The 26209-nt window shown below is 54.5% G+C and overlaps 1 protein-coding gene across 2 annotated transcripts; it reads right to left on the reverse strand.

Annotated features, from left to right (window-relative positions):
* Positions 1-823: 823 nt before the first annotated feature.
* Positions 824-25600, reverse strand: Setd1b (SET domain containing 1B, histone lysine methyltransferase). Of its 2 annotated transcripts, none has more exons than XM_050146355.1 (17): positions 25370-25600; positions 24747-24931; positions 24416-24514; positions 23527-23797; positions 21321-21433; positions 19159-20373; positions 15246-16070; positions 11453-11714; positions 11033-11370; positions 10849-10948; positions 9865-10398; positions 7303-8565; positions 6417-6583; positions 5300-5434; positions 5098-5217; positions 4815-4952; positions 824-3387 (listed from the first exon to the last, which is right to left on the reverse strand). In XM_050146355.1, the coding sequence occupies exons 2-17, from the start codon at positions 24915-24917 to the stop codon at positions 3214-3216; spliced, it is 5925 nt and encodes a 1974-aa protein (XP_050002312.1). In that variant the 5' UTR covers positions 24918-24931; positions 25370-25600; the 3' UTR covers positions 824-3213. The 2 variants fall into 2 exon arrangements, with proteins under 2 accessions (XP_050002312.1, XP_050002313.1); XM_050146356.1 differs by having other exon boundaries at positions 5300-5431; positions 25370-25599.
* Positions 25601-26209: the final 609 nt, after the last annotated feature.

Below are 26209 nucleotides of genomic sequence, written 5' to 3' on the forward strand. Positions count from 1 at the left end.
GCGGCAGGATTTTACAAAGGCTGGTCTAGAACACTTGGCCATCCTTCTGCTTGCATCCCAATTGCTGGAATTACTGTTTGTGCCACTATACCCAGCCTTGCTCTGGGTTTGAGTCTTCTCAGATCACTGTAGAGATTCACCCCATCACCCAGGCTCCCCGATCAGGCCCCAGCACACGTGTGGTCAGAGGACAATGTGCACCAATCAGTTCCCTCCTCCCACCATGTGGGCAGCAAGTCCCTTTAACGGCTGAGCCATTGTGCCAGCCTCCGGGCCCTTTTTATACTGTTTATCTTGAGGCAGGCTCTCACTAAATTGCCTACGCTGGGCTTGAACTCACTCTATACCCAGGCCTTTAACTTGTGATCCTCTGCTGGGGTAAACAGGATAACAGGCCTATGGCACTGATTTCTGATTAGTTACAGATCATTAGCAACTCTTAAGAAAAATAGCCAGGAAAAAGAATTCTCTTTAAAAAAAAAAAAAAGAAAAAAAAAGAAAAACCACAAAAACAAAAAACAGTTGATCCAGTTCAGAACCCACTGACAGGCTCAGAATTTAGACCCAACCAGGGACCCTGAGCCTGAAAATCAAGGGGAGAACTAACAGTCCGATTACAACCCCAGCGTTCAGGAGGCTGAGGCTAGAGGGGGGCTGCAAATTCTAGGCCAGCTTGGGCTACAGAGCAAAACAATCTCAATTGCAAGCAAACCCACCACACCCTCAAGTTCCTAGGCCTGGCCAATCCACCCTCCTTGTAAACAGGGTGCACTTTCAACAGGGAGAAGAAGGTGTGAGGGGAGAGCAAGAGAGACGGCGAATCTGTAAGAAAAGTCAGTATATTTATGGTTCGCTTTATAAAAGTTACTATAATACAATGGTACATAGTATTGAATTCACAAAAATATGAACAGGTATTTACAGCAAGACACGCCCACAACGGAAACACTTCTCTCCAAAAACAGTTACATACAGATGACAGAGAGTCTATACGCAGACAACCCGAAAACTTATTGGTTCTCTTCTTTGTAGGAGGGGGGAGAAAAAAAAGACCAAAAAAAAAAAAATTCAGAATCCCCTGGCCCTTTAAAAGCAGATCTCTATTCAGTGCTAACAAAAGCGTTCAAAGAAAAATGGGCCCACACATCAGGACTATTGCAAACCATTCCTGGGGGGTGGGGGTCAGGGGTTGGGGCAAGGGGGCAACCTCAACACCTCACCCATCATAAAAGTCAGCCAAGGTTAGCACACATGGATCCCATGATGGGCTGAACCCGCAGATCTCCCCTGGCTTCTGGGGGTCATCATCCTTACCCTTCTGTGGAGGCTACAAGGAGAGGAGGTGGAAACCGCCCACAGTTGGGGGAGGTGGGACTCAAATTAGCCATCTCTACACACTACACATTTCTTCTTGTGAAAAATAAATATTTTTCTCATTTGCAGTTATGCAGAAAACTGTAAATGGAAGAGAAGGTCAACGCTGTGCCCAGGCACCCCCTGTGTCTCTAATGCCACTGATCTTCTGGACCATCAGACCTGTGGGCACAGTCTCAAACACAGAAGGCCCATGGAGGATTCAAAAAAAAAAAATAAAAAACAAAACAAAAACACAACAAAACCACCAACGACAGAGAGAGAGAAAGAAAAAAAATAACAATTCTTTGTACAGAATTTACATGTAAGAAGCTTGACACAAGCTGATACCAGAGGCTCCGCCCTGGTCCACGGGTGGGGTCGGCCCCACCCGGAGCACTTTCATCTTGGTGAGGACTCCGGGTCACAACAGTCACGGTCCAGAAGTATTTACACGCCTGCTCTACTTTGGGGGAAGGGAGACTTGCTGTTTGTGTCTTTTTTGTTGTTGTTGTTTGCTTTTTTGTTTTTTTTTTTTTTGGAAGTACAAAGAAATAAGGAAAAAAAAAAGTCTTCCCACGTTTCTACAAGAAACAAAGTTCCCGAGAAAAGTCCGTTATGGCAGTCTATCTATCTACAGGAATAGGTTCTGAACTTCAAAAAGAATCATTTTTTTCCCCTTCATTTTGATTTTATACATGAGAAAAAAAAATCCATGAAATTAGTCCTGAAGAGGATGGGGACGGGGCTAGGGCGGGGACAGGAGCTGCCTAAGACTTAGATTTGAGATTTAAAATCATTCCAAGACCATTTTCCTTTCTCTGGGGGGAAAAGAAACTGCTCACTACAGAAATAAATACGCTCTGGCCTCCCAGGCGGGGGCCTCCAGCAGGGTGACGTGGGTGTGGCGTAGGGTAAAGGGGCGAAGCTTATCAACAACAAAAAATGTCACATGCGTACGGTCAGACAACCCGTAATGGCAGGGCAGGGGGGCCCTGAGGGCCCTGGCACCCCCTACACCCAGGCAAAGTCGAGGCAGCAGAGAGTGGAGACACCCTTCCCAGTGCCCCCACCGCACTGGGAGGCTCCATCGTTGCTGGCATCCGAATGAGAAAGTAAACATTGAACCCAAGGATTTGGGGTGGTAGGGCAGCTGGGAGCACCCAGAAAGGAAGTTCCTGTCTGGGACCAGCTTGGCTCCCCCAGGGTCTACCTCAGGGAAAGGACACCCTCAACCACAGAGGAAGGGACAGACTGGGGAACAGGCCGGAGAAGCTGTGGGGTCTGCTCACTGTACCCACAGGCAGAGAGGGGCCGTTCGGGTATGTAGTGTTCTGAGAGGTTCCCGCCGCTGCAGCCCCCTCCTCCTGCAGCACCGGGCCCGGAGTCAGCCTGGACCCTGGGCCCACACAGTTTCACCAAGGCCTCCAGGCCCCCACAGGGTTCCTCCTCTGTTTCTGCCTTCACATTTTCAACGGTTAAAAATGTCTTTTCTTAGGACAAGGAAGAAGAAATAAAGAGAAGACAACGCAACAGAGCAGCATTCACGGAAAACGGCCGAGGCCGAAGACAGCGAGAGAGACGGGGAATAGAAAGCTAGATACAGGGGAGATGAGGATAGAAAGCCTGCAGAGAGCATCTTGAAAACGGAAAGACACAGGTGAGACAGAGAAGCCCTTTCCCGCTGCGGGGCTGGGGCTGCGGGTGGGTCCTGGGGTAGTGTTGGGGGGGGGGCGCCAGGCCCTAGCATGGCTGCTGGGGGAAGGGACAGCACCTGAAATGGGTGGGAGGTGGAGCCTGGCCCAGGGCGAGGGTCCTCCCGGGCTACGGCTGACATCCTTGGCCTTTGGCACCCGGGGACTAGTTGAGGGTCCCCCGGCAGTTCTCGGAGCCACAGAGGCAGGGGATCTTGACGTCCTCGATAGGGAACTTATAGTCGTATGTGATCTCCTCGTTGACGTTGATGTGCTGCTTCGAGTAGATGACAATCTTCTTCTGCGACTCCACTGTGATCACCTTGGCATAGCAGTTGGGCTGCAGGGGAAGTGGTGATGGGGTGAGCCAGGGCCCAGGACCCTAGCCAGTCCTCACCCATGTCGCTATCCCAAACCCAACTGAGCATGACTGGGGTCGCCTGCTCAATGGAGCAGGGCTGGGCTCAGCCCTCCAGCCAGCGCCTCCCATGCCTGGTATTTAAAAACAAACTGAGCCGGGTGGTGGTGGCGCACGCCTTTAATCCCAGCACTCAGGATGCAGAGGCAGGTGGATCTCTGTGAGTTCGAGACTAGCCTGGTCTACAAGAGCTAGTTCCAGGACAGGCTCCAAAACCACAGAGAAACCCTGTCTTGAAAAAACAAAAAAATAATAAAAATAAAAAACCAAACTGATGAGGGGCTGGAGAAATGGCAGTGGGGAAGAACATTTACTACTCTTGCAGAGGTCCTACAATAGGCTCTTGTCTCCCCCAACATGGTGCCTCAAAACCATCCAGTTTCAAGGGACCTGGCGCCCTCTTCTGGTTTCTCAGGGTACCAGGAACACTGCAGCTCACTACATATACATGCTAGCGAAGCACCCATACACACTAAACAAACAAACAAATGAACCTTTAAAGATGACCACAATTATTTCCCATCAGCTGTGATGCATGAGAAGCCTACATCTGTGCGTCTAGGCAGGTGCTATTTCTGTATACTACAGGCCCTAGTTGCCTACTTTGCATATCAAGTTTGATTGGCAGAGTCTTGCCACCTTCATTTGCATATTTCTTGTGGCTGCTTTTGTTTGGAGAGCGAGATAAACAGTTACTATAGAGGTCATCATGTTCACGGGCACCTGAAACTGTCTGTACCTTTCTCTCCAAGCCCTCCCCTTCAATCAGTGCTGGCTCTGGCCCCTAACCATTATGCCCCTTCTGAAGCCAGCAGGCATGGTTAGCCCATTACTGCTCACCTGGGCAGCTGCAGTAGCTTCTCACTAGTCTGGAGCTCACCAAATCAGTTATGCTCGGGGATTACACCACACCACCTTTTTATGTGGCTTCTGGGGACTGAACTTGGGTCTCTGTGTTTGCCAGGTGACCAATTTACCAACTCATGAGACTGGGTCTCTCTTGTGTAGTCCTGGCTGGCCCAGAACTCACTACCTAGACCAGGCTGACCCCTAACTGAACAGAATCTACCTGCTTCCTTCCCAAGTGCTGGGTTTAGAGGTGTGCACCACTGGACCAGGCTCCAGCCCACCTCGGACCCCAGGATCCCCACTGCACCCATCGCATGGAAACAACAACTGAGGCCAGGAGAAAGCCCCTTGTCCAGGCCTCTGATCCCCTCCCGCCTCCCTGTCACCTCTGCTCAACTGGAGCCTGGAAAGGAGACTAAACACATAACTGTCATGCCCAGGAGGAGCCTGGGTCCCGATTATGAAGGTGGGGTCCTCTCAGCCCCTCACTGGGCACTTACATTGCAGCTGTGGTTAATGAAGCGTGCAAAGTTGCCGCACTTGGTGGCGTCGATGATGGTGTCGTGGTCTACCCTGAACATGTAGCTGCTACCGATGCCTTCATCCTCATACCGTTTCTCCCGCATGTCCGCGATCACCTGGCCACACAAAACCGTAAGTCTGGGCCTGCTCCATGCCCGTGCCCCCGCCCGTCCCCTGGGCCTGCTCCATGCCCGCGCCCCCGCCCGTCCCCTGGGCCTGCTCCATGCCCGTGCCCCCGCCCGTCCCCTGGGCGGCACCTACCTGGCGGATGTTCTGGCCTACGTACTCAATAACCATTTCATCAGCAGCAATGGGCTCCATAGCAAACAGGCCCCAGTCGTGAATGTGGCTCTTACAGAATTTGAGCTTTTTCTTCCGAAACTAAGGGAGGGAAGGACAGAGGGGTGAGTGCTCTTCCAGGTCTCACGTCGCCTTGGCTGTCCCAGGGAAGGGCAAGCCTCACCTTGAGCTGGTTGAACTTGAGCAGATCACTGTCACAGCTGCCAGTGAAGGAGGACAGAAGGCGGCGTTGCTCCGAACGCCTCTCTGAGCCTGCCCGGGTGGAGGCGTGGGGCTGCGCTGGGATGCTCATACCCTGCTGGCGCGACGGGGCGACAAATCAGAAAGGGGCAGGTTTGGCACTGCCATGTCCTCCTCCCCAGCCCAGCCCCCACCTCCTGGTTTTGAGCTTCTCTGACTTCCCATCTCTTCAGTGTTCTCTGTGTAGCCACAGCTGCCCTGGAACTCAATCTGTAGACCAGGCTGGCCTCGAACTCACAGAGATCTGCCTGCCTCTGCTTCCCACCAAGTGCTGGGATCAGGGGCATGTGCCACCACCGTCGCCGGGTTCTTATCAGCATCTTGAAAAGCTTTTTCTTTCTCGCACAATTGAGCCCCTCCCTGCCTTATGGAAATCTTCAGTGGTCTTTTCTGACATTGTCCACAGCTTCCTCCCTCTTCCCTCAGATCTACACGGCCTTCTCCAACCCTTGGACTGTCCAACCTCCCTCTTATCCATGGCATTTGCCTTTGATTTTGTATGTTCGTTTGAAAGCTCATCCCACAACATAAGGAAAAAAAAAAACTTCATTTTGAGCCGGGCAGTGGTGGCACACGCCTTTAACCCCAGAACTCAGGAGGCGGAGGCAGAGGCAGGTCTCTGTGAGTTCAAAGCCAGCCTGATCTACAGAATGAGTTCCAGGGCAGGCTCCAAAGCTACAGAGAAACCCTGTCTCAAAAAACTAAAAAACAAACAAACAAAAACCCTTCTTTTTATTCACTGACTCCGTCCCTAACCAATGACTAGTACGCAGAGGTGCTCAGTAAGTACATACTGAACAGAAAGGGGGGAAGCCAGCTTTTTGGAAATGCATTTTGTGTCCAAGGTTAAAATCATGTGGGGCTCTCCACTACTCACAGGTTTTTGAATTGTGAGACAGAGTCTGTCTATGTAGCCCAGTCTACCCGAGATGTGGTAATCCTCAACCTCCTCAGCCCTGCCTTGTTCCACCCGAAGCCCAAGTGGGATGGGAAGGATGCTGTTGGAGCCCCGCCCTGAACCTCCGCCCTATTCACAGTACCTGGGTGTCCATGGGGGGCTCGTCAGTGCTGGCACGGCTGCTGTTGAGGTATCTCAGCTTGTCTTTCTTGTCGATGGTGTAGAAGCCCTCACTTCGGGCACAGCCGGTCACGTGTTCACGGATGCCATCGTCCCGTTTCTTTTTCTTTGCTGACGAGAGGCTGGTGGGTGGGTGTGGGTCAAGGGCCACATGGACATTCTCAGAGATCACCCTCCAGGTACCTCCTCCGGGCTTCCCCAGCCTCAGACCCACCTCTAAGGGTCTGTCCCAGGTGAATGACCTGGGCGAGGCTGTTACTACTTTCTACCTGTTTCTCACCTGAGAACAGCAGTAATGATGAATCTATAAATAGTGAAATATATCAGAATATTCTGTCAGAGCTCCTGACACAGCACTTGATAGAATCAGTGTGGTCAGTGGGGATCCAGAAAGGTCCATACAAATTGGCTTCAGGACTGTATAGCAAAGAGCTGGACTCTAGAGTCAGCGTTGCCTTCAAATCTCAGCTCTGCCTGTCACTCGGTAGCTGTGTGACTTTGGGCAAGTCACTTAGCCTCTCTGAACCTCGGTTTCTTCCTGTGAAAAATGAAACAACTACCCACCCGGTATTTCACTGGGCCATTTGGGATTCAATTCCAGCCAGGCAGAGAAAGGCTGAGGGAGTCTTGGTCAGTCTCCTCTACTGGTATGTTCTAAGATCCTCAACCTATGTGTGGACCCAAGACCAGCCGTTACCTCTCAAGTGACACAGGCCTGGCATGATCACCGCCTGAGAAGGTGACAATCACTACTACCGCCTCCCCAATACTGTGACTGCTAGACAGGGCGATACACCTACAAGTACTTCTGCTCCTGAAGGATGTGGCCCCCACGGCTAGCAGGATATAGGGATGGTAGACCCAGAGCGTGTCATTCAGCCAGTCCATGCCGTTGTCCTGCTGCAGCAGGCGCTCGTAGGTGACGCACAGGAAGCGGATGTCCTCCTCGTCTATGCCACCGTTCCAGATGTCATACAGGATGGTCATCTCTTCAAACTCTGAGCGGGGCCGGAAGAGAGGCTGGGGTGGTGAAGGCTCGGGTGAAGCTGATAGGGCCAGGTCTTCGTGGCGCTTCTTAGGTGGACGTCGCCACGGTCCTCGCACCTTGGCCAGGTCCGTATACTCCTCAGTGACCTCATCGCGGCGAGGTCCTGGGGGAATGGCCTCAGAGGGCCACTGGTTGTCCAGCTCCTTGAAGGGCAGCTTGGTGGGTTCAACAGGTGGTGGAGGTGGGGGTGGAGGGGGCTGGGGTGGGAGGGGTGGTGGGGGCACTGGGACCCCTGTGTTCCGGAAGTCCAAAGTCACGGCCCGAGGGTCATGTGCACTGGGGAAGATGGGGGCCTGTGGCTGGCTTGACAGGAGCAGAAGGTCCCTCCCAAGGGCAGGCCCTGGTGGTGGCCGGACCAAAGGTCCATCCAAGGACAACATAGATGGTGGGGATCGCCGGGGCCGGCCTGGCTTCCTCTTGATAGGGGGTGGGCACGGAGCTAGGGAAGCAGGCAGCAGGGGAGGCAGCTGGGTAGGTGGCCGAGGTGGGGCCCTTAGGACAGGGACAGACAATGCCAGAGGCAAGGGCAGAGGGAGGGGAAGCGGGAGAGGGAGGCCAGTCTCCAGGAGCACTGGGGAGGTCAGGGGGCCAGAGCGCTCGTCTCGTCGCCCAGCTGGGAGGGGACAGACAGGTAGAAGCAAGGGGCCACTGGGCTCAGGAAAAGTGGGTGTGAAGGTGAAGTCCCGGCCAGGTGTCCGTGGAAGGCCCCCACTGCTCAAGCCAGGGGATGGGGATGGATAGGAGAAGGGGCTGCCAGGCACCTGTGGGGAGCTCAGTGACAGACCACTGCTGCCCCCTGACAGTGGGGGCTCCCCGCCCGGGGTGGCTGGCACTGTCTCTGTGCTCTGTGACTTGGCCAGAGTGCCACAGAGACCTGGAGTACGTGGAGGCTGGTCCTCGGGGGGAGGTTCCAGGGGAACAGGAGGTTTGGGGGGCTCTGGGGTTTCGGGCTCAGGTGGTGGGCTGGGTGGCCGGAGCAACCGAGGAGGCGGCAATGGCGGCTGCAAGGGCAAGGTGAGCATCGGAGGCGGCGGCGGCTGGGGCTCCACTCCCAGGTCTTCCTCTGCAGAGAGGAAGGCAGAAACCAGGTGTTGTTATTTGACACAGACATCTCTCAGAGCCTTGTGCTCCTACTGCCCTACAATGCATGCCACATAGACATTACACAGTTAACCGAGGCACCCCGGGAACCAGCCCAGTGCCAGCATGAACGATGCCAGCTTTCCCCATGCCTTTGGAACTATGCTCTTGTGTCTAGAGTGCAGTTTAGTGGTAGAGTACTGGCCTGGCATGTATGAGGTCCTGGGTCTGGACCCCAGCACTGCAAAAAAAAACAGACACTACCTTGTTCCTATGGCCCAAGAAAACTCACTCTGTGGAGGAACAAAATTCAGGTCTCGTCTCTGCCATCCCCATTAGTCTTCATAGAGTCCCCTGGCATTTATCTCTACTCTCTTGGGATCTAAAGTTTTCTAGGAATTTGTTGTCACCTGTCACCCTGACCTAGAACAGGTGCTTCAGGAAGACAGATGGCTTCATCCATCTGATCTACGGCTGTATTGACAACGACCTAAACAGTACCAGGGACCAAAAGAACCGTCATATTGACTTACTCTTCAGACTTGTGGTCTGGACTCAGTAAAAGGACATACATTAAACAAACACTACAGTCCGATCTCCTGGATTTCATACTAACCACGTGCGGCTAAGTTAAATATTCTGAAATGTTAACGGGAATTATAATTAGCAGCAGTACTGGTTCCCAGGAGCAGAGGCAAGGCTGTGTCCAGCAGCTCGAGTGAAGAGCATCTCTGCCCCTGCAGGCACTGCTCATACCAAGGCCCTGGCAGTGAACCCGACACATGCTTTGCCCCACTCTGTCAAGGTGGTGGAGGCTACAGAACCCACCGTGCCCTCACCTGACCTAGCACCCCAAGGCTAAACCGACCATGGGTCCCCACTGAATGTATGTATGGGGGGAGGGCACCTCGGAGACACACAGGCTGAGAAATAACCTTTGGGGAAGTTTTTTTTGGGGGGAGGGTGGGTTTCAAGACAGGGTTTCACTATATAGTTCTGGCTGTCCTGGAACTCGCTCTGTAGGCCAGGCTGGTCTCTGGTTCACAGAGCTCCGTCTGCCTCCACCTCCTGAGTGCTGGGGATTAAAGGCTTGGCCGGAATCTTGTCATTGAACAGTGAGCCCAGCAGTGCCCCAGGAATCTGCTGAGGCCCTTGCAGAGGATCTGGTTTGGTTCCATTGGCAAAGACACTACCCAGCTTCCTGCCCCATACCCCACCCGACACTACCCAGCTTCCTGCCCCATACTCCACCCAACTCCCACCCAGGAGGCTGCAGGATTACCTGGACCACGTTCAGGGGGTGACGGCGGCTGGGCTTCTGTCTCACTGACAGGGAGCTCTGGAGATAGCAACATGTCCTCCTGTGTGTCTGGGATTGGCTCTTCTGGGGGCTCTCTGCTCCCGTCCAGCTCCTGGGCACCCACGGGCAGGGGAGGCTCTTCCAGCACAGAAGCCTGCATCTCAAGGACTTCGTCCTCAGCCTCAATGTCCAGTTCCTCTTCTGTGCCCAAGGACTCCCCCAAGGGGGCTCCTGGCCCCAGAGGTCCTTCTGCCCTCTCCTGCTCAAAGTCCTGGCCACCTGCTGGAGCCATGCTCTCATCGGCCAACGCCACTACCACAGCTGTAGCCATCGCGGTCTCTTTCTTTTCCTCCTCTTCCTCTTCCTCACCAGGTACAGTCATTTCCTCTTCATCCTCCGAGGATGAAGATGAAGACGACGATTCAGAACTGGACTCAAACTCAGAAGACTCAGAACTTTCGCTGGACGATGACGACTCAGCTGCGACCTTGGAAGCGGCGATGCTCTCTGTCTCCTCTGGATGGGGGACATGGGTTGGGAGGGTTATTACATGGCCCGTGGTGCCCTTGCCCTATGCCAGGTATTTCCCCACAGGCCTCTGGACAGGATGCCCTCTGAACACAGCCCTCACTCAATATAAAAAGAGCAAGGTGAAATTAATGTTAGATTGTTTATTTGCAAGTGAAGAATCCCACCACCGCTCAGTGTGTTCACTCGCGGTGTGGCGACCACCACCTCCAAAGCGCTTCCACCGTCACAGTCAGATGCCACCCGCTTCCTTCCTACCCCTGCCCAAGCCAGCCTTAAACCCCACTCATCTATGTTCTGGTCTACGGCCTCGTCCTTTCTGCCATTTGATGCAGCTAGGATCCTAACACAAGAGGTATGTGCTCTTTTGCTCTAATGAACACACCTCTTAAAAAGCCACTAACACCGGGAACTCAGAGCTGCCTACTTCCTGCTCACCTTCCTCAGAGTCTCCACTGTCCTCACTCGCCTCTGACAGGACTGTGTCTTGGCCATCGTCATCAGAATCAGTCTGGTCGTCACTGTCGTCATCATCATCCTGAGGTGCAGGGCCAGAGAGACGCAGGTGAGCTGAAGGTCCGTGTGCCCCCTCCCAACACCCGGGAGCCTCCCTGATCCAGACCTTATCAGAGGTGGATGAGGATGAGGATGAGGGTGAGGATATGTGGCTCCTAGGGCCTTCCTCCTCCTCTGCTTCATCCTCTTCCTCCTCTGTGCTTTCTCGCTCCTCCTCCTCCTTGTCTGAGGCTGAAGATGAGGGCGAGGTGGAGGAAGATCCCGAGGATGAAGACGCTGACGACGACGAGGACACGGACAAGGACTCTTTCTCATCCTCTTCCCCACCACTGTCCAGTTCCAGTGGCCGTGCTGGTCGGCGTCGCACACCCACGCTTTTGGGGTCCCGCTTGGTGAGCTCACAGGGAGCATCGGTCATGTCTCGATCACGCTCCCGTTCTGACTCTGTGGGAACAGCAGGAGTCAGAGCTGAGACATGGAGATGGGAAGAAGGGGAATAGCCAGCCAGCAGCGGAGAAGCACAAACCTTCATCTTCCTCATCCACGGATGTTGAGGGCCGCAGCCGCTTCTGGTCACCAGAGGAGGCTGTATCTGGTGGCTCCTTCCTCTTGACCTTGAAGGAGGGCAGGCGAATGGCACCACGGAGGCCAATGCCAAGGCCGAGGCCCTCGTAACCCAGGCCCTCACCCTTGCCCCATGACTCCAGCAGACATGAGGCGATTCGGTCTTTGGGCTTTGGCCTGTCCTCGTCCTTGTGTTCACCCGACTTCACGGGGGTCAGTGAGGCCTAGGATGGGAGAGAAGGGAACAGTGACCACAATCAGAGGCATTGCTCCCACCCTCTGCAGGCAGTACATGTTCTTCCCACACACCTGACCACCCCACACTCCCTTCCTGGGGGTCCAGAGCCCTGCGCGGCCCCTCCATTAAGGCCTCACTAGCAACACACTACTTACAGATGAAGTTATAGAATAGCAGTCTCTGCATGTGTTGCGTGTTGTGTGTCTGCACCACTATCTCACGGACCAAGGTCCACACTCAAGGAACCTTTACAATGTCTTATTTCCTGTGCCGTGTGGGTCCAGCATGTTACAAACAGCCCACAGTGTTGAAGGGCAGACTTGATAGCCCCGTAAGAGAAGGGATGGAGTGTTAGGGATTCCCATTCAGAAATTAGAAATTAGGGCTAGAGAGATGGCTCAGAGGTTAAGAGCACTGACTGTTCTTCCAGAGGGCCTGAGTTCAATTCCCAGCAACCACATGGTGGCTCACAACCATCTGTACTGAGATCTGGCACCCTTCTCTGGCATGCGGGCATACATCAAGGCAGAATGTTGTATACATAATAAATAAATTTTAAAAAAAGATATTAGAAATTAGTTGGAACCAATTTTATTTCTTGAGCAAGTGCTATAAAAAGAGGGGGGCAGGAAAGATGGCTCTACAGTTTGTTAAGAGCACTGCTGTCCAAGCCGAGGACCTGGGTTCCATTCACAGCATGGAATGGAACTCAAACCATCTGTAACTCTAGGTCCAGGGCGTCCAATGCCATCCTCTGTGGACATCAGGCAGGCACTGACGTCACTTCCATGCATGCAGGCAAACACCCGCACCGACAAACAAACAACACTGGTGACCAGGAAGAGCTGGGGGTGGTGGCCTTACCACTTGGGAGACGGGAGCATTTAAAGCCCACAATGTTTAGCTTCACAGTAAGTTTTAAGGATAACCTGGCTTACATGAGACCCTATCTCAAAATAAAGTATGATAAGATACAATAAAGGTAAAACACAAAAGCAGACCCAAGGTAACTGACCTTTTGAATTTGTTACATAATTTTTTTTTCTATTTTTTTCTTTAATCTTGTTACATAGTTTCTATTAACAGTTTATTTTTATTTTATGTGCAAGGGTGCTTTGTCTTCATGTCTGTCTGGTGCCCAGAAGAGTGAGCTGGATCCCCTGGGACTGAATTTACAGATTAGTTCTGACCCACCATGTAGGTGCTGGGAACTAAACTCTCTATAAGAGCAGCCAGGGCTTTGAACTGTTGAGACATCGCTCTAACCGCTGCTTTTGTTGTTTTACAGGATAGCATGGAGCTAAGGTTGGCCTTAAACGCCTGATAATCTTGGCCCCACCTCCCACATGCTAGGGTTACAGGTGCGCTTCTCATCTGGCTCAGGTCCTGTCAACAGCGTGAAGGATTTATTCAGAGCTGGGGATGTAGCTCAGCTGGGAAGACTGCTTGCCTAGCAAGCATGAAGCCTTGGGCTCCCCTCTCAGCATCTGCTAAACTGAGCATGGTGGGGCATACTTGTAATCCCAACACCCAGAGGTAGAAGCAGGAAGATTCTACATTCACAATCATTTTCTGTTACATAGGGAACCTGGGTTAGAGTCTCTGGTGGGTTTTACTGTTTTGTTTTGGTTATTGTTGGGTTTTGTTTTGTTTGTTGAGACAGGGTTTTTCTATAGCTTTGGAGCCTCTCCCAGAACTCTGTAACTAGCTCTTGTAGACCAGGCTGGCCTGGAACCCACAGAGATTCTCCTGCCTCCTCCTCCCAAGTGCTGGGATTAAAGGTGTGTGCCACCACCCACCGCCCAGGTTGTTTGTTTTTTTGAAATAGGGTGTATCTATGTAGCCCAAGCTGTCTGTTTTGGAATTTACTCTGTAGCCCAAGCTGGCCTTTAACTCTAGAGTTCCACCTTCTTTTGCCTCCTGAGTGCTGGCATTAAAGGTGTGCACCACCTAATAAGTATCTGATTTAAACCTAAACCAGATTCAGCTTTAATAAATATAAGCCTCATCCAGGCGGTGGTGGCGCACGCCTTTAATCCCAGCACTTGGGAGGCAGAGGCAGGAGGATCTTCGTGAGTTTGAGGCTAGCCTGGTCTCCAAGAGAATAGTTCTAGGACAGGCTCCAAAGCTACAATAGAAACCCTGTCTCGAAAAACCAAAATAAATAAATAAATAAAGTCTCTCGACAAATTTGTGAAGGCAAGGCCTTTAAAGTCAGGACTCAAGAGGTGGGTGGGTCTGAGTTGGAGACTAGCTTGGGCTACAGAGCAACTCCCAGACAGCCAAGGCAACATAGTGAAACTGTCTCAAAAAACAAAAAGGAAGCAAAAGTCCAGAGCATGTCTGCACAGATGTTCCTTTGCTGTTCACCCACAGGTGGCCACTCAAGGCGGAGACACCGGCTGTAAAGGGATGGTGTGGAACTGCGCAGAACCAAACGAGCTGTCCTCAGGGCACGGACACCAAGCTACTGATGACAGCTTTACTTACTGTGACCATCACTCATCCCAGGGGGCCAACACAATGCAAGTCAACTATAAAGAACCGTGTGGCAGGTGGTTCTTTCTAGTTTATTACCCTCTCATAAGGACGAGAAGCAGTTGTGAGAGAGCAAGTTCCCAGACACACAAGCGGTCCCTAGAGTGCAGTGTAGGGAGGGAGAGCAAAATGGGAGAGAGTCTGCTTCCTTCTGGGCTGGGGTGAGGAGCAGAGAGAACCAGAGCTACGGTTTTCCTTATCAGCAGCAGCGTTCTTATTATTTCTTTTTATGTTTTATTCAGACAGGGTTTCTCTGTGTAGCCCTGGCTGTCCTGGAACTCTGCTAGGCTCAGTAGGCCAGAGGCTGGCCTTGAACTCACAGAGATCCGCCAGCCTCTGCCTCCGAGTGCTGGGATTAAAGGTGTGCGCCAGCACTCCCAGCTACTTGTCTGTCACTGCAGTTAAAGGGCCTAAGAAGCAGAAACACCCTTAAGCCTGGAAGACAGGCTGAGATTCCGCCTCTTAAAGAAAAAGAACTCAAGAAAAGAAAACTTTCTGAAGTAGAGGTAAGGCAGCTAGGGATGGCTTCTGAGAGTCTGGATAGATACGCCCTCCAAGGAAAAAGAAAAAGCAGGTGTAAAATAAACTAATTTAAAAAAAAAAAAGGAAAAGTCTCCACAAGGTCAGACTTTGTGCCAAAGACCTGAGAAGAAAGAGGGAAGGCGAGAAGGCCTAGGCTGTGGGGCCACCTGAGCTGGCAGCCCCTGGGCAGGAAGCCACTGAGCTTCTAAAACTCCGCTCGGGCAAATGAGGACCTGCACAACTCATGGGTGCTTTCAGCTGTCTCCTCTATTTAAAGGGACAGAGCTGCGCACAGCCAGAGGCCATGGGTCCAGGCTGTTCAGTAAGGTGCACTGTTTAAAGGGGTCTCATGCTGGGACAGAGGCAGCCCACAGCCAGTAACACATGTGGGGAGAAAGGGAGGTCTCCACATGTCTCTTGTCACTCTAGGATGCTCCCTGCCCAGCAGCCCACATACCTTGGCCATCCGCTCCTTCTTGTCCCACCATTCATCGAAGGCCCGGAAGGCCACCACTTCCACCATCTTGCGGTTGAGATCGCGCTTCATGATAGCCTTGAGCTCCTTGAGAACTACCAGCAGGACCCCGTCTACCGTGGCCTTGTGCGGGTCCTCCTGACGTGGTACATAGCCTGGTGGTGGCACGGAGGGGTCGAACTTGGGCAGGGGCGGCCAGTGTTGCCCACGGCCTGGGCCACTGTTGCTCAGGGAGAACGGACTCCGGTAGGGGGGCAAGTTTACAAACTGCAGTCCAGCTGAAGCAGCGGCAGCTGCAGCAGCCATGAAGGGGGGGTAGGGACAAGCACCCTGGCCTGTCATGAGCCGGCTGAGCATCTGTGTCTGCATCTGGAAGGACATGGGCATGCCACCCCACTGGCCACCCAGCACATGGCTCATGTCCACCTGCATCACAGGAAACAGTCCTGGTGGGAAGGGTGGCAGTGGTGGCAGGATGGGTGGGGGTGGGACGCCGGGTGGGGCTGGCAAAGGTGGTGGGGGCACTGCCACCGCAGGATGGGATGGTGGGGGTGGGGGTGGTGGAGGAGGCAAAGGTGGGGGCATGGGAAAGCCAGGCTGTGGGGGTGGGGGTGGAGGTGGTGGGGGTAATGGAGGAAAACCAGGGGGTGGGGGCAGGGGCAGGTTTGGAGCCAGCACATTGGGAGCTGCCACAGCCCCTGCCCCTGGGGTCACCACCATGGGCTTGGGGCAGTCAGCGCTGGTGATGGGGGCCGAGGGCATCTCGTCATCTGAGATTTCCATGTCCTCTCCTGAGGACTGCTGGCCCTGGAAGAGAGCAGTGAGGGTACCACAGGTTCATAAGCACTTTCTGAGCACCAGGAAGTTGGAGACATGGGATCGGTCGGTACTGGAGATTCCCAGCGGCAGAATGGGCCATGTGCAAACCCATCAACCAGCCCAGATCCTACGTTCCCCTTTGGTACAAGGGGCATCAAACAGCCGTCAATTCAACCACCACTTGTTCAGCACCCGTGTGCTAGGCTCTGTTGTAGACGCTGAGAACATGAACGTGACAGACAGACCCCAGTCTTGTTCTGTACAGAGCAGAACTTGTAAACGTGGAGCTGAAGTGTAACCGGAACAATAGTGCACCATGGAGAAGAGGGGGCACGACATGACAACGCACGGATGGCAGGGGGACTCGACAACACAGGAAAGAGTCAACACTGGTAGAACATTTCCCACGGGCCAGGGAAATTTACATACATGAGGTAGTTCTTAGAACAACTCTGCAAAGTGAGTTTGTTATCACCACTTTTACTAGTGAGGAAATTGGGACACAGGAAAGGTTCAAGTAACTTCCCTGAGACCACACAACCAATAAGAGACACAGCTGGGATTTCAAACAGGAAGTGGCTCCCCGATCTGGCTGGGCTGGGCCAGCCAGTGGTCCTCACTGAGGCCAGCAGGGCCTTGTGCAAATATGACATCTGTGTGAGTGCCGAGTGCTGCCTGGGTGGCGAGGGTAGCAGCCTTAAGGACTCACGGGGGATTGTTTTGAAGTGCTAGGGACTGAGCCCAGACCCTCGAGCATGCTGGGTAAGGGCCCCACAGCCCTAGAGCTCCCACTGAGCCTTTCCAGTGTTTTCTCATCATTCCTTTCACTTAGGTCTCCCGAGCTTTTAGCAAGGGTCTGGGCTGCAGATACGAACGGTCTCCTTCCTTAACTGCAGGAAAACCTCACCAGTGAGGCTCCATGTGGGTCGCTTTTGACAGACGAGGAAGCCGCCCAGAGAGCCACAACCAACAGGGAGAACCAGGGCTGGGCCAAGCTCCAGACACCTGTCCCGAAAAAATTAGGAAGTGAGGAGGTGGGAGGGGGAGAAGTCAAGGACAACCTGGGCCAAAACCAACCAACCAAACAACCCAAACCCACAATGGGGAGGGCTCTTTACTTTGAGGCATTAGAGTCAGAGTCTGGGAACCGGAGAGAGGCACTGAGCTCCTCTGGAACTAGGAGCTGGAGGGAAGGCGCTATGGTCCCACACCAAGACTCTTTCTGTGGCTCAGTCCCTACCTGGGGCTAAACGTAAGAAAACAAGGCTCGACAGACAGCAAGCACTCTGGAAGGCTGCTTTGAGGTCAGAGGTCACACCACATGGTGTTGGGGGTCTCAGGGGACGTTGGTGGGGGAAAGAGTATCAGCCTCTCATCTGCCCTGTACACACCACGTCTACACACTTGCTCACTCTCAGACACCCACGTGAGGGAGGACCAGGCAAGCTCAGCAAGAAGAGAAAGGATGCCCTGATGCCAGCTCTGGACAGCTCCTAGCGCTATGGAGCAGCACACAGAGGGTTAACCCAGGCTGCTCCAGTCAGCCAATCACAGGCGCACCAAGCAAGCTCTGGCTCTGCCCTCCCCTCCTCCCTGGGCATAGCGGGGAGGAGGAACCAGCTGGCGGCAGTTCCTGTAGGTCTAGGTGAAGGACGCTTGGGCTTCCCAGGCAACGCAGTGTTTCCATGGAGATGGTGAGACAGGGCTCTTACTGACCCACTCAACAGACGATAAAACTGAAACTAGAAGAAAATGCCTTCCTCTAGGTCACATAGCCCATGTGACAAGGCAGCTCAGGCTCTGGGGCTGAAACTTTGTGCTTTTAATCACCAGCCGCTGCCTATCCCGTCCCTCCCCACCGGTCCCCTCCATGCCGCAGCTCCCTATCTCAGTCTTGTGTGGGCAGAGCTCTTCTTTATCTTACACAGGCACTACACACTACCAGATACAGCGCCTAAGTACTGCTCTCCAGGTTGCCAGCAGGGGGCGCCCAAGGGCCGACGTGGTGCTCAACCCTACTTGGAAGCATCCCTAGGCTTCTGTCCTGGAGCGCCCCAGACTCCAGCCCTCCCAGCCTTAGTTTCCTCTCATGTCCAGGGAGTGAGGGCATACGGGGGAGAGGCCCGTGCCCTCCAGCTACTCTGAGCGTCTCAGCCCTGGACCAGGTGGCTGGTATAATAAACATCCGCCAAACCTAGGCAGCCTAGAAGAGATGGGGGAGGGCTCACAGCCTAGCTAGTTCTAGTACACCTGTCAACCCCCTCTGCCTTGACCCTTGAAGCCAGAAACCACTTCCCCAGAACTGCTTGCAGGCTCCCAGGAGTCTCAGCCACCTGCAGCCCCACCTCCTCTCCAGACAGCCCAAGTTCTCTGTTCCTTCCCAGGCAGCCAGAGGGGTTTATGCAAGGGCTAGGGAAGCGAGAACCTCATCTCTGTGTCCACAGGAGCACTGGGGCTGTAGCTGAGCTTCTACTTGTTCATGTCTGCTGGGTTCAGTGACGCCTGATCCAGGATGAGGATTGAGAGGAACCCAGGAGGATGACAAAACCCTCCTCTCCCCCAGAAACCTGGAGAGCCCCACCGCCATCTTCCTCCCAGCTTCGCAACTTCCGAGAGTGGACATTTGAACGATGAGATGGAGTGAAGCAAAGCAGGGGCGGGTAAAAATTTGCCTGATTGACATATCTTCCCCTCCAAAGCTAACCTGAAGTCTCCCCTCTGGAGGGCTGAAGCTCGTGGAGGGAAAAGGAAGCCAACTGCGCGGCCAGCATGCTTCTTCACCTATGGGGAGCACTTGTGGGCCAGCCTCCAATATGCCTGAGCGACAGGACTGATCATTCCTAAGCCACTAACAGAGAAAATGATCCGGAACTATGACCACGGTCCAAACTAGCTTGGGTCTGGACTCCACTCAAACTCAAAATCAGAACTTAGCCCAAGTGGAGAAGCCTGGACTCTACCTCCAGTGAAGACAGCACAACTGTCACCTCGTCCCATTGCTCCTGTGTCTCAGCTAGTGAAATGTCAAGCGAGGGGGGGGTGTGGAACAGAGAGACAAAATCAATCCCAGACATACCTCATCCATCCTCTCTGAGGTAGGGGTCCTGTCTCCTGCCAGGTCCAAAGCCACCTCAGCTGTCTGGCCTGAAAGACCCATAGGGTCTGGGGGGCCCGGCTCAGGTGGAGGCCGAGGCCCCAGGCCCAGGCCCAGGTCGTCATCCTCATCAGAGTCAGGCAGTGGTGTTGGGCTGATATCCTCCAGACCTGTGCTGGAGGGGGGCGAGGAGGGCGGGGAGGGACCACGGAAGCCAGGCTGCGAGTTAGTGCCAAAGTGGGTGAGTGGGGAGAGCTGGGACGAGGAGGAGGAGATGGGGCTGCCCTCCATCTGGAGCTCAGTGTCTGAGTCTTGCTCACGTAGGAAGGGCAGCTTGGTGCGCTGCTCCTTCAGCAGCATCTCAATGCGGGAGTCCAGGCTGTCGTGGGGCTTCTCTGGTCCCGTTGGAGACTCCAGAGTGGGCGTGCCTGGGCTGTCACAGGGCTCAGGACTCCAGCCAAAGGTAGGCCTGCCGCCCAGCCCCATGCTGTTGTCAGGGGGTGGGGGACCAGGAGGTGTGCCTGGCTTCTCCTTGGCTGGAGGTTCAGAAGGTGGCAGGGGTGGGGGTGCGGGTGCCCTCCGGAACTCCCCGCTGTCACGGGTCCCAAAGGCTGCTGTGGCAGTGGGCTCCTCAGGGGGTGGGGGAAATGGGGGTGCTGGAGTCTGATATGGAGAGAAAGCCGACTTGAATCCAGAAGCAGGGGCTGCTTGGGCAGGAGGTGGAGTGTGGGCAAACGTGGCCGAATCCTGTGATTGGGTCTTGAAGGGAGGGCCACTGCTGCCTCCACTGCCGCCAAAGGAAAGGTCTGAGGAGCCTCGGAAAGTAGCCGTGGCTCCAGCCACTGCAGCCACAGCAGAATTGTGGACATAATGATGCTCATGGCGGCGGTTGTAGGCGTCGGTGAACTTGCTCTCGTGCCGCCGAGCCTTGAAGGTGGCCGTGGGGTCCTGGCTGAAGAGGTAGGAGGGTGTGGGCTGACGACTGGAATAGCTGGAATCTTGGGAGAAAGGGGTACCCAGGCGAGGCGTGAGCGGGGTGCCTTGTCCGTAGGAGTTGGGTGTGTCCAGACGGCAGCTAGAGTAAGCTGTGTCCTGGGAGAAGGGGGTCCCTCCGCTATTGGGGGTGACGGAAGAGGAGCCAGAGCCACAGCCGGCAGACAGGCTGCCATCCTTGAGGCGCTTCAGAGCATCTGATAACTAGGAAGAGAAAGCAATCACAGGAGTGGAAGGAGGTAGATCTGTACAAGGGAGCGCAGTGTCTCCCTCTACAACTCTGCCTGCTGGGAGCTTGGGAACTTTCCAGCCAAGGGAAGAGTGTGGGGAAGCGCTTAGCTTTTCTCTATCCCTAGCTGGACACTTGGAGAACTTTCCCTAATGCCCGAGGCAGAAAGAGAAGACCCTGACATCTCCGAAAGGCTGCCTTTCCCTTCCCACCTCAGGCTATCTGACATTAGAGGGCACTGAGACAGATGTGCCCAAGAACTGTGGTCCTTACAAATTCTAGAGATGTAAACAGTGTGACTTAGGACAAGTGCCTCCTGATCAGCAGGTGAACACTTTAATAACCCTCTGAGGGGAGATGGGGCAAGTTTGAAACTGTGGTTGACTAGAATTGGTCAAGCACTTGCTTATTAGCATCTTCACGGATCCCTTGTGCCTGAGACCACAAGCCTGGGGATACTGCATGTCCCCTGATTAGGTTCCTATCCACTGCACCTCATTTAAGATTCTCATCTGTCCAGCAAAGCCAAAAAACTGATTTTTCTGATCCTGAGACTCTAAGGTTAGCACCTTGTCTTGGTAGGCAGGGGGCTGATAGGGAGGCAGTGTGTTCTGCAAGAGGTTCTGAACTCTGCTTCTTGCAGACAGGAGTACAGGGAAGGCCAGACACCAGACACTAAGACCCAAACACAGTAATGTTTTGACATTCATATGGAAAAGCAGCCCCAGGTCTGTGGGAATCCGGCATAAGTGGAAAGTGGAGGAGGAGGAGGGACTCCGTGTGGACTGACAGCTACAGGGATCAATCCCAGGGGAGACATACTGTAGCGGATCTTGGGAAAACAGGGCTTTTAGACCAGCTCTAAACCTACAGCAGGTGTGGTCAGGCCTCTGAGCCAGAGAGCAACAGGGGATCAACCTACCTGCAGGGTCTCATTCACAATTGGAGAAATAGCATCCAGCTCACCCACTGGGAGGGTCTGGGGGGTGTACCGGCCGGTAACCAACAGTTCATAGAAGCGCATGCGAGTCTCCCCTGTAACAGGCAGGGGAGAGGGTATCCATGGAGGCTCCAGCAGGAGACACACCCATGGGGATTCCAACTTGCTTATTAGCATCTTCACGGATCCCTTGTGCCTGAGACCACAAGCCTGGGGATACTGCATGTCCCCTGATTAGGTTCCTATCCACTGCACCTCATTTAAGATTCTCATCTGTCCAGCAAAGCCAAAAAACTGATTTTTCTGATCCTGAGACTCTAAGGTTAGCACCTTGTTGGGCAGAGACTCCCCCAAACCCAAAGAAAACATCATCCTGAGTGCAAAGTCCTTCTCATTACCTGGACCCCGGTTCCAAGGAGCCATTATTACCCCCATCTCCCCACAATCCTTCTTTCACACTTAGTTGTCCCGGCTTGTAGCAAGGACAGAGGAAGTCAGGTGACACAGAGGTGATTGTTAACTATCTGGGGCCCGAAGACCAGTACAGTCAGCCAAACACACAGATTACTGTGAAGTGACCTGTGGTGCTCTAGCTCAAACCCCAAGAGGGCCCACATGGTCCCAGTGAGCCCCAAGTCTAACGCTCTACCCATCACCAGAGAGAGAGAGAGAGAGAGAGATTTCTACCAACCAGGCCCCAGATCATTGGTATTTATAGAGCCTAAGAAGCGGCTGCTTACATATGCAAAGGAGGTACATTCCTTGAGCGACCTACTCTTTACTGGACTCTTTCCTGAAAGACAATCTCAAACTTAGGTGGTAGTATCTAAGGGTTGGTGTTTTCTTGCTTTTTTTTCGTTTTTTTTTTTTTTTTTTTTTTTCAGAAATGAAATTGTGGTAGGACTTAGCTGCTCTTTTAAGATGTGGGCAGGTGATGGGGAGGGAGACTCCATGCTTCAGTCTTGGGGGAAATTAGACTTCAGCTTATTATAAGAACACGTAGTAGATTTGAAAGTCTGTTACACACACACACACACACACACACCAGCTTTACTAGAGTGAGGAACTAGGGAAAAGAGCAGGAAAGCTTTTGACATGACATGTCTCCAGGAAAGCTTATGACACATGGCCAGGCCCGGGCTCCCCAGATTCACTCAGAACTCCCAGCACTCCCTGCACCCAGCACAGGAGTCAATTAAGATGTACTCAACATGTAGCCATCATTAAAAGCAAAAAAGAGACAGAGTAAGTTTTCCTCTCCTGCCTTTGGTGTGCTCAGATATTCCTAAACCTAGAGCTCACAATACCCCTGGAGCTGGACCTAAATCCCCTTAGGCAGGGTTCACCAGGGTGCCACCCCCACTCCCAAACTCTGGCCTTTAACAGTGCGACAGCTGGCTGTGGAACTAGGGACTCCCTGGTTCCAGGGTACCCTGCTCTTTCCTTCAGATTGGTAGGAATCCCTCAAAAAGGACACAGGCAGACTTAGGGGGAATGCCCTCTGAGTCTCCAGCCAGGACTGAGGGAAGGAGTCAGCAGCCCTGGAGTTAGGAGGTGTGGCTTCCAGGCCGGGTAGAGCAGACCAAGGTGCTGCTGTCTCTTTAAGAGAGAGGAGGGAAGACGAGTGTCAACCCTAGAGCACCCAGAGCAGCCCGCCCCCAAGATCCACTATCAGTGCTATCAGAACATTATCAATGAAACACTTCAGGGCTCAGATTGGTTCAGGGAAGGGGCACCGGTAGGGGTTGGGGGGGGGCATGGCACCCTAGATCCTTAAGGAATGACTTCTGAATTTAAGTCCTTCCTCTGCCTCCTACAAGTAAACAAATGCTTCCTTCTCCCCTAATACAGGCATTAACACTAGGGACTGTCTAAACCCAGGCCACTGGGGCTCAGAGAGGGGCCCACAGGGGTGTCATAGGTGGGGAAATCTCTGGGTGGTCCCTAAGGGTGCAGTGGCCAAGGACTGGCACATTTGGTAAATTATAGCCTGTCTCCTAGCAACAGACAACACATTTGGTTCCATGTGACTCTGCCATCCGGAGGGGACGAAAAATAAATAAGGTGATGGGGGGGGGTCCCAAGGAAGAGGTGACAGTAGAGGGTTCTCCTAACTCTGAAGGGAGGTCAGGCTGACAGGTGGCCTTCCAGCTCCTCCCCCACCGACGGCCAACAGGCCTCTACTAACCTTTGGTGTCCAGCTCCACGTGGATAATGTTGCCCATGACAGACGTGCTATGTAAGTGTTGGACGGCCTCCTTGGCGCCCCTGACCGTGGCAAAGACCACCTTGGCAATACCCAGGTGTTTCTTGGTCTTCGGATTATACAAAATCTCCACCTCCTCCACCTCCCCATACTTTTTGCACATGTCCCTTAGGAAGTTTTCACGGATGTTGTCATTCAGCTTGGCAAATGTCACCTGCTTTGGAGGCACAGGGCCCACGTAGAATTCATCGATCTGGCAGGGGCCGCGGGGGAAGGGAGTTTGGAAAACATTAAAACCAAAGAAAAACACAGCACTCCTCACTTGCCCAGCAGTTAAAAACAATAAAGGGTGAAAAAAATTAAATTTTTTTTGAAAAAGAAAAAAAAAAGCATGCGGGCGGGCCTGAGAAGCGGAGGATTAAATCGTTTGGAACCTGGAAGTCCTCTGGGTTCGAAAGGAAAGGGGAAAAAGAAACAGTTTCTCTTTCCCCACCCCCTATTCTGGCCTCCTGTCCTTACTGCTGGTTCCGGAACGACCCCCTAGTCTAGGAAGTAGCCCCTTTTAAAGCCAAAGGAATGGGAAAGGGGGCGGGTCCCTGAGCCAGGCCCCTGGGTGCACAAGGACCCAGGTAGAGACAGAGCCCCCAGCTCCGCCGGCAGGACGCTGTATCAGCGCCCTCGTTACAGTTTCTCCGAGTGTTATTTTGTTTACAGTGGCCGGGAGGGGACACCACTCTCCCCCCTCCCCGCCAAAACTTGCCAACCCTGGACGGCGGGAACTCAGAATCCGGCTGGGCTTGGTCAGGACTGGCGTTATTTTCGAACTCGGAGAAGGGGGGAGGGACCATAAGACAGAGAGGAGGGGTCCTACCTTGAATTTGGGCACCGACAGCTCCAGCTCCTTGGTTTTGGTCCAGATTCCGACCACCCGGGGATCTTCCACGATTTCCACCGGGCGGTTGCTGGACATCTGTGGACAGGGATAGGGGGCTCAGTAGGAAGGCTGGCACCCTCCCCAGGGGCAGGGGCAGACCCCCCCCTGCCCCTGTCTCCAGGCACCAGTCCCACTCCAAGCTGAGGGGGGAGCCCTGGCTGACAGTTGGCCAGGTGGCTGGGAGAGGGGGTCCCCCTCCGTTCGCCTCTGTCTGGGGGCTCCACCGGGGATGGGGTGGGGGTGGCGGGAAGGCGCGTCGGCTACTCACCGCCAGGCTGAAATGCTGCCCATCGTAGCGGTACAGTTTATGGTGCCCCTTTTTCAGAGCCGGGTCAATCATCAACTTGTAACTTCTCCAATGGTGGTTCCTCCTCTCGCCCGAAGGGCCGGGCTGCGGCGGGGGCTGCTGGTGGTGGTGGTGGGGGTGACTGTTCTCCATGCCGTTAACCCAACCTGAAAACCAGCAAGTTGTTGTCCTCTCCGCCGCTTCTACACATTCGCCAAAGAATCCATTCGGCTGGCCCCCACCCCCTCCCACCTTACCAGCGCGCCCCGAAAGCTTGTCTGGCTGCCCCCCCCCCCGAAAAAAATAAGAATGGAGCGAGAGAATAAACCCTTTCCGGAGGATTTACGCGCCCGCCCGCTCGGCCACCGTCTCCGGCTGCCAGCGAGGGGCTGCCCGGGGCCCCCGCTGCGGGCTGGCGCGGTCCGGGGCGCACGGAGGACGCGGGCTCCGGCCCATGGTGCTGCCGGCCGCCCGGCGTGGCGCTCGGCCCGGCTCGGGCTCGGGGCGCGCGGCAGGCCTGGCGTCGCCCGTCGGGGCGGGGGCCGGGGGCTCGGGCCGCCCGGCTGTTCTAGCCTCGGCCTCTCTCCCTCCCCAGCCGTGCTTACATCCCCGCCGGGCGCCGGCCTCCCTGCGCCGCCAGCCAGTACATGGTGTCCCCCGCGGGAGCCGAGGCCGGGGCGGCCGGACCGGGGGCCGGGATGGGGGGGACGCCGCCTTAGCGGCTGCCGGGCCCCGGGCTGTCGCTGCCCTTGCTGCCGCTGCCGCCGCTGCTGCTGCCGCTGCTGCTCCTGCTGCTGCCCGGGAGGCGGCTGGCGGCGGAGGCTCGGCTCCCAGTAGCCGCACATCCCACAATACACCGCTAAGGAGCCCGACCCGAGCGCTCACCCTCCTCCTCTTCCTCCTCCTCCTCCTCTTCCTCCTCCCCTCGCCTTCCTCGCCGCTTCCCCAGGCACTCTCCCGGCGGCGGCAGCTGCGCCGCCAAAGCCCCGGGCCCCAGCGGCCCCCCACCCCTCACTCGCGCGCTCCCACACTGCCTCCCCCCCCTCCCCGGGGGGAAGGCCTTTTAATTTATTTATTCTGCTGGGACTGAGGTGGGGGGCTTGGCTGGCGGGGGATAGGGGGGTCTCTTCGGCCTTCTACCTCCCGCGGCTGGGGCTACCCTTCCAGCTACTGGGCACTTCACGGCGTGCGCCCCTGGGGCCTCCCAAACTGTTTCCAAACTGCCCAGACCGGAGGTGGGCGCGTGGAGACTCGGCGAAAGGGCTGGGTTTGGAGGGGGGCGATTGTGTGTTTGAATACTAGGAGCCTGGGGACGCAGACGTCGACCCCAAACGAGTTGCAATCGAGGTATCTCCGAACCCGCTTCCTCTTCGGCCCGCACACCCCCTCCCTTCCTGGAGCAGTACTGGGGAGGGGAAACCAAGATTTGGAACCACATTAGCCTT

Source organism: Alexandromys fortis, unplaced genomic scaffold (assembly GCF_014885135.2).
Source record: "Alexandromys fortis isolate MF-2015 unplaced genomic scaffold, M_Fortis_MF-2015_v1.1 scaffold_56, whole genome shotgun sequence".
Taxonomy (NCBI): domain Eukaryota; kingdom Metazoa; phylum Chordata; class Mammalia; order Rodentia; family Cricetidae; genus Alexandromys; species Alexandromys fortis.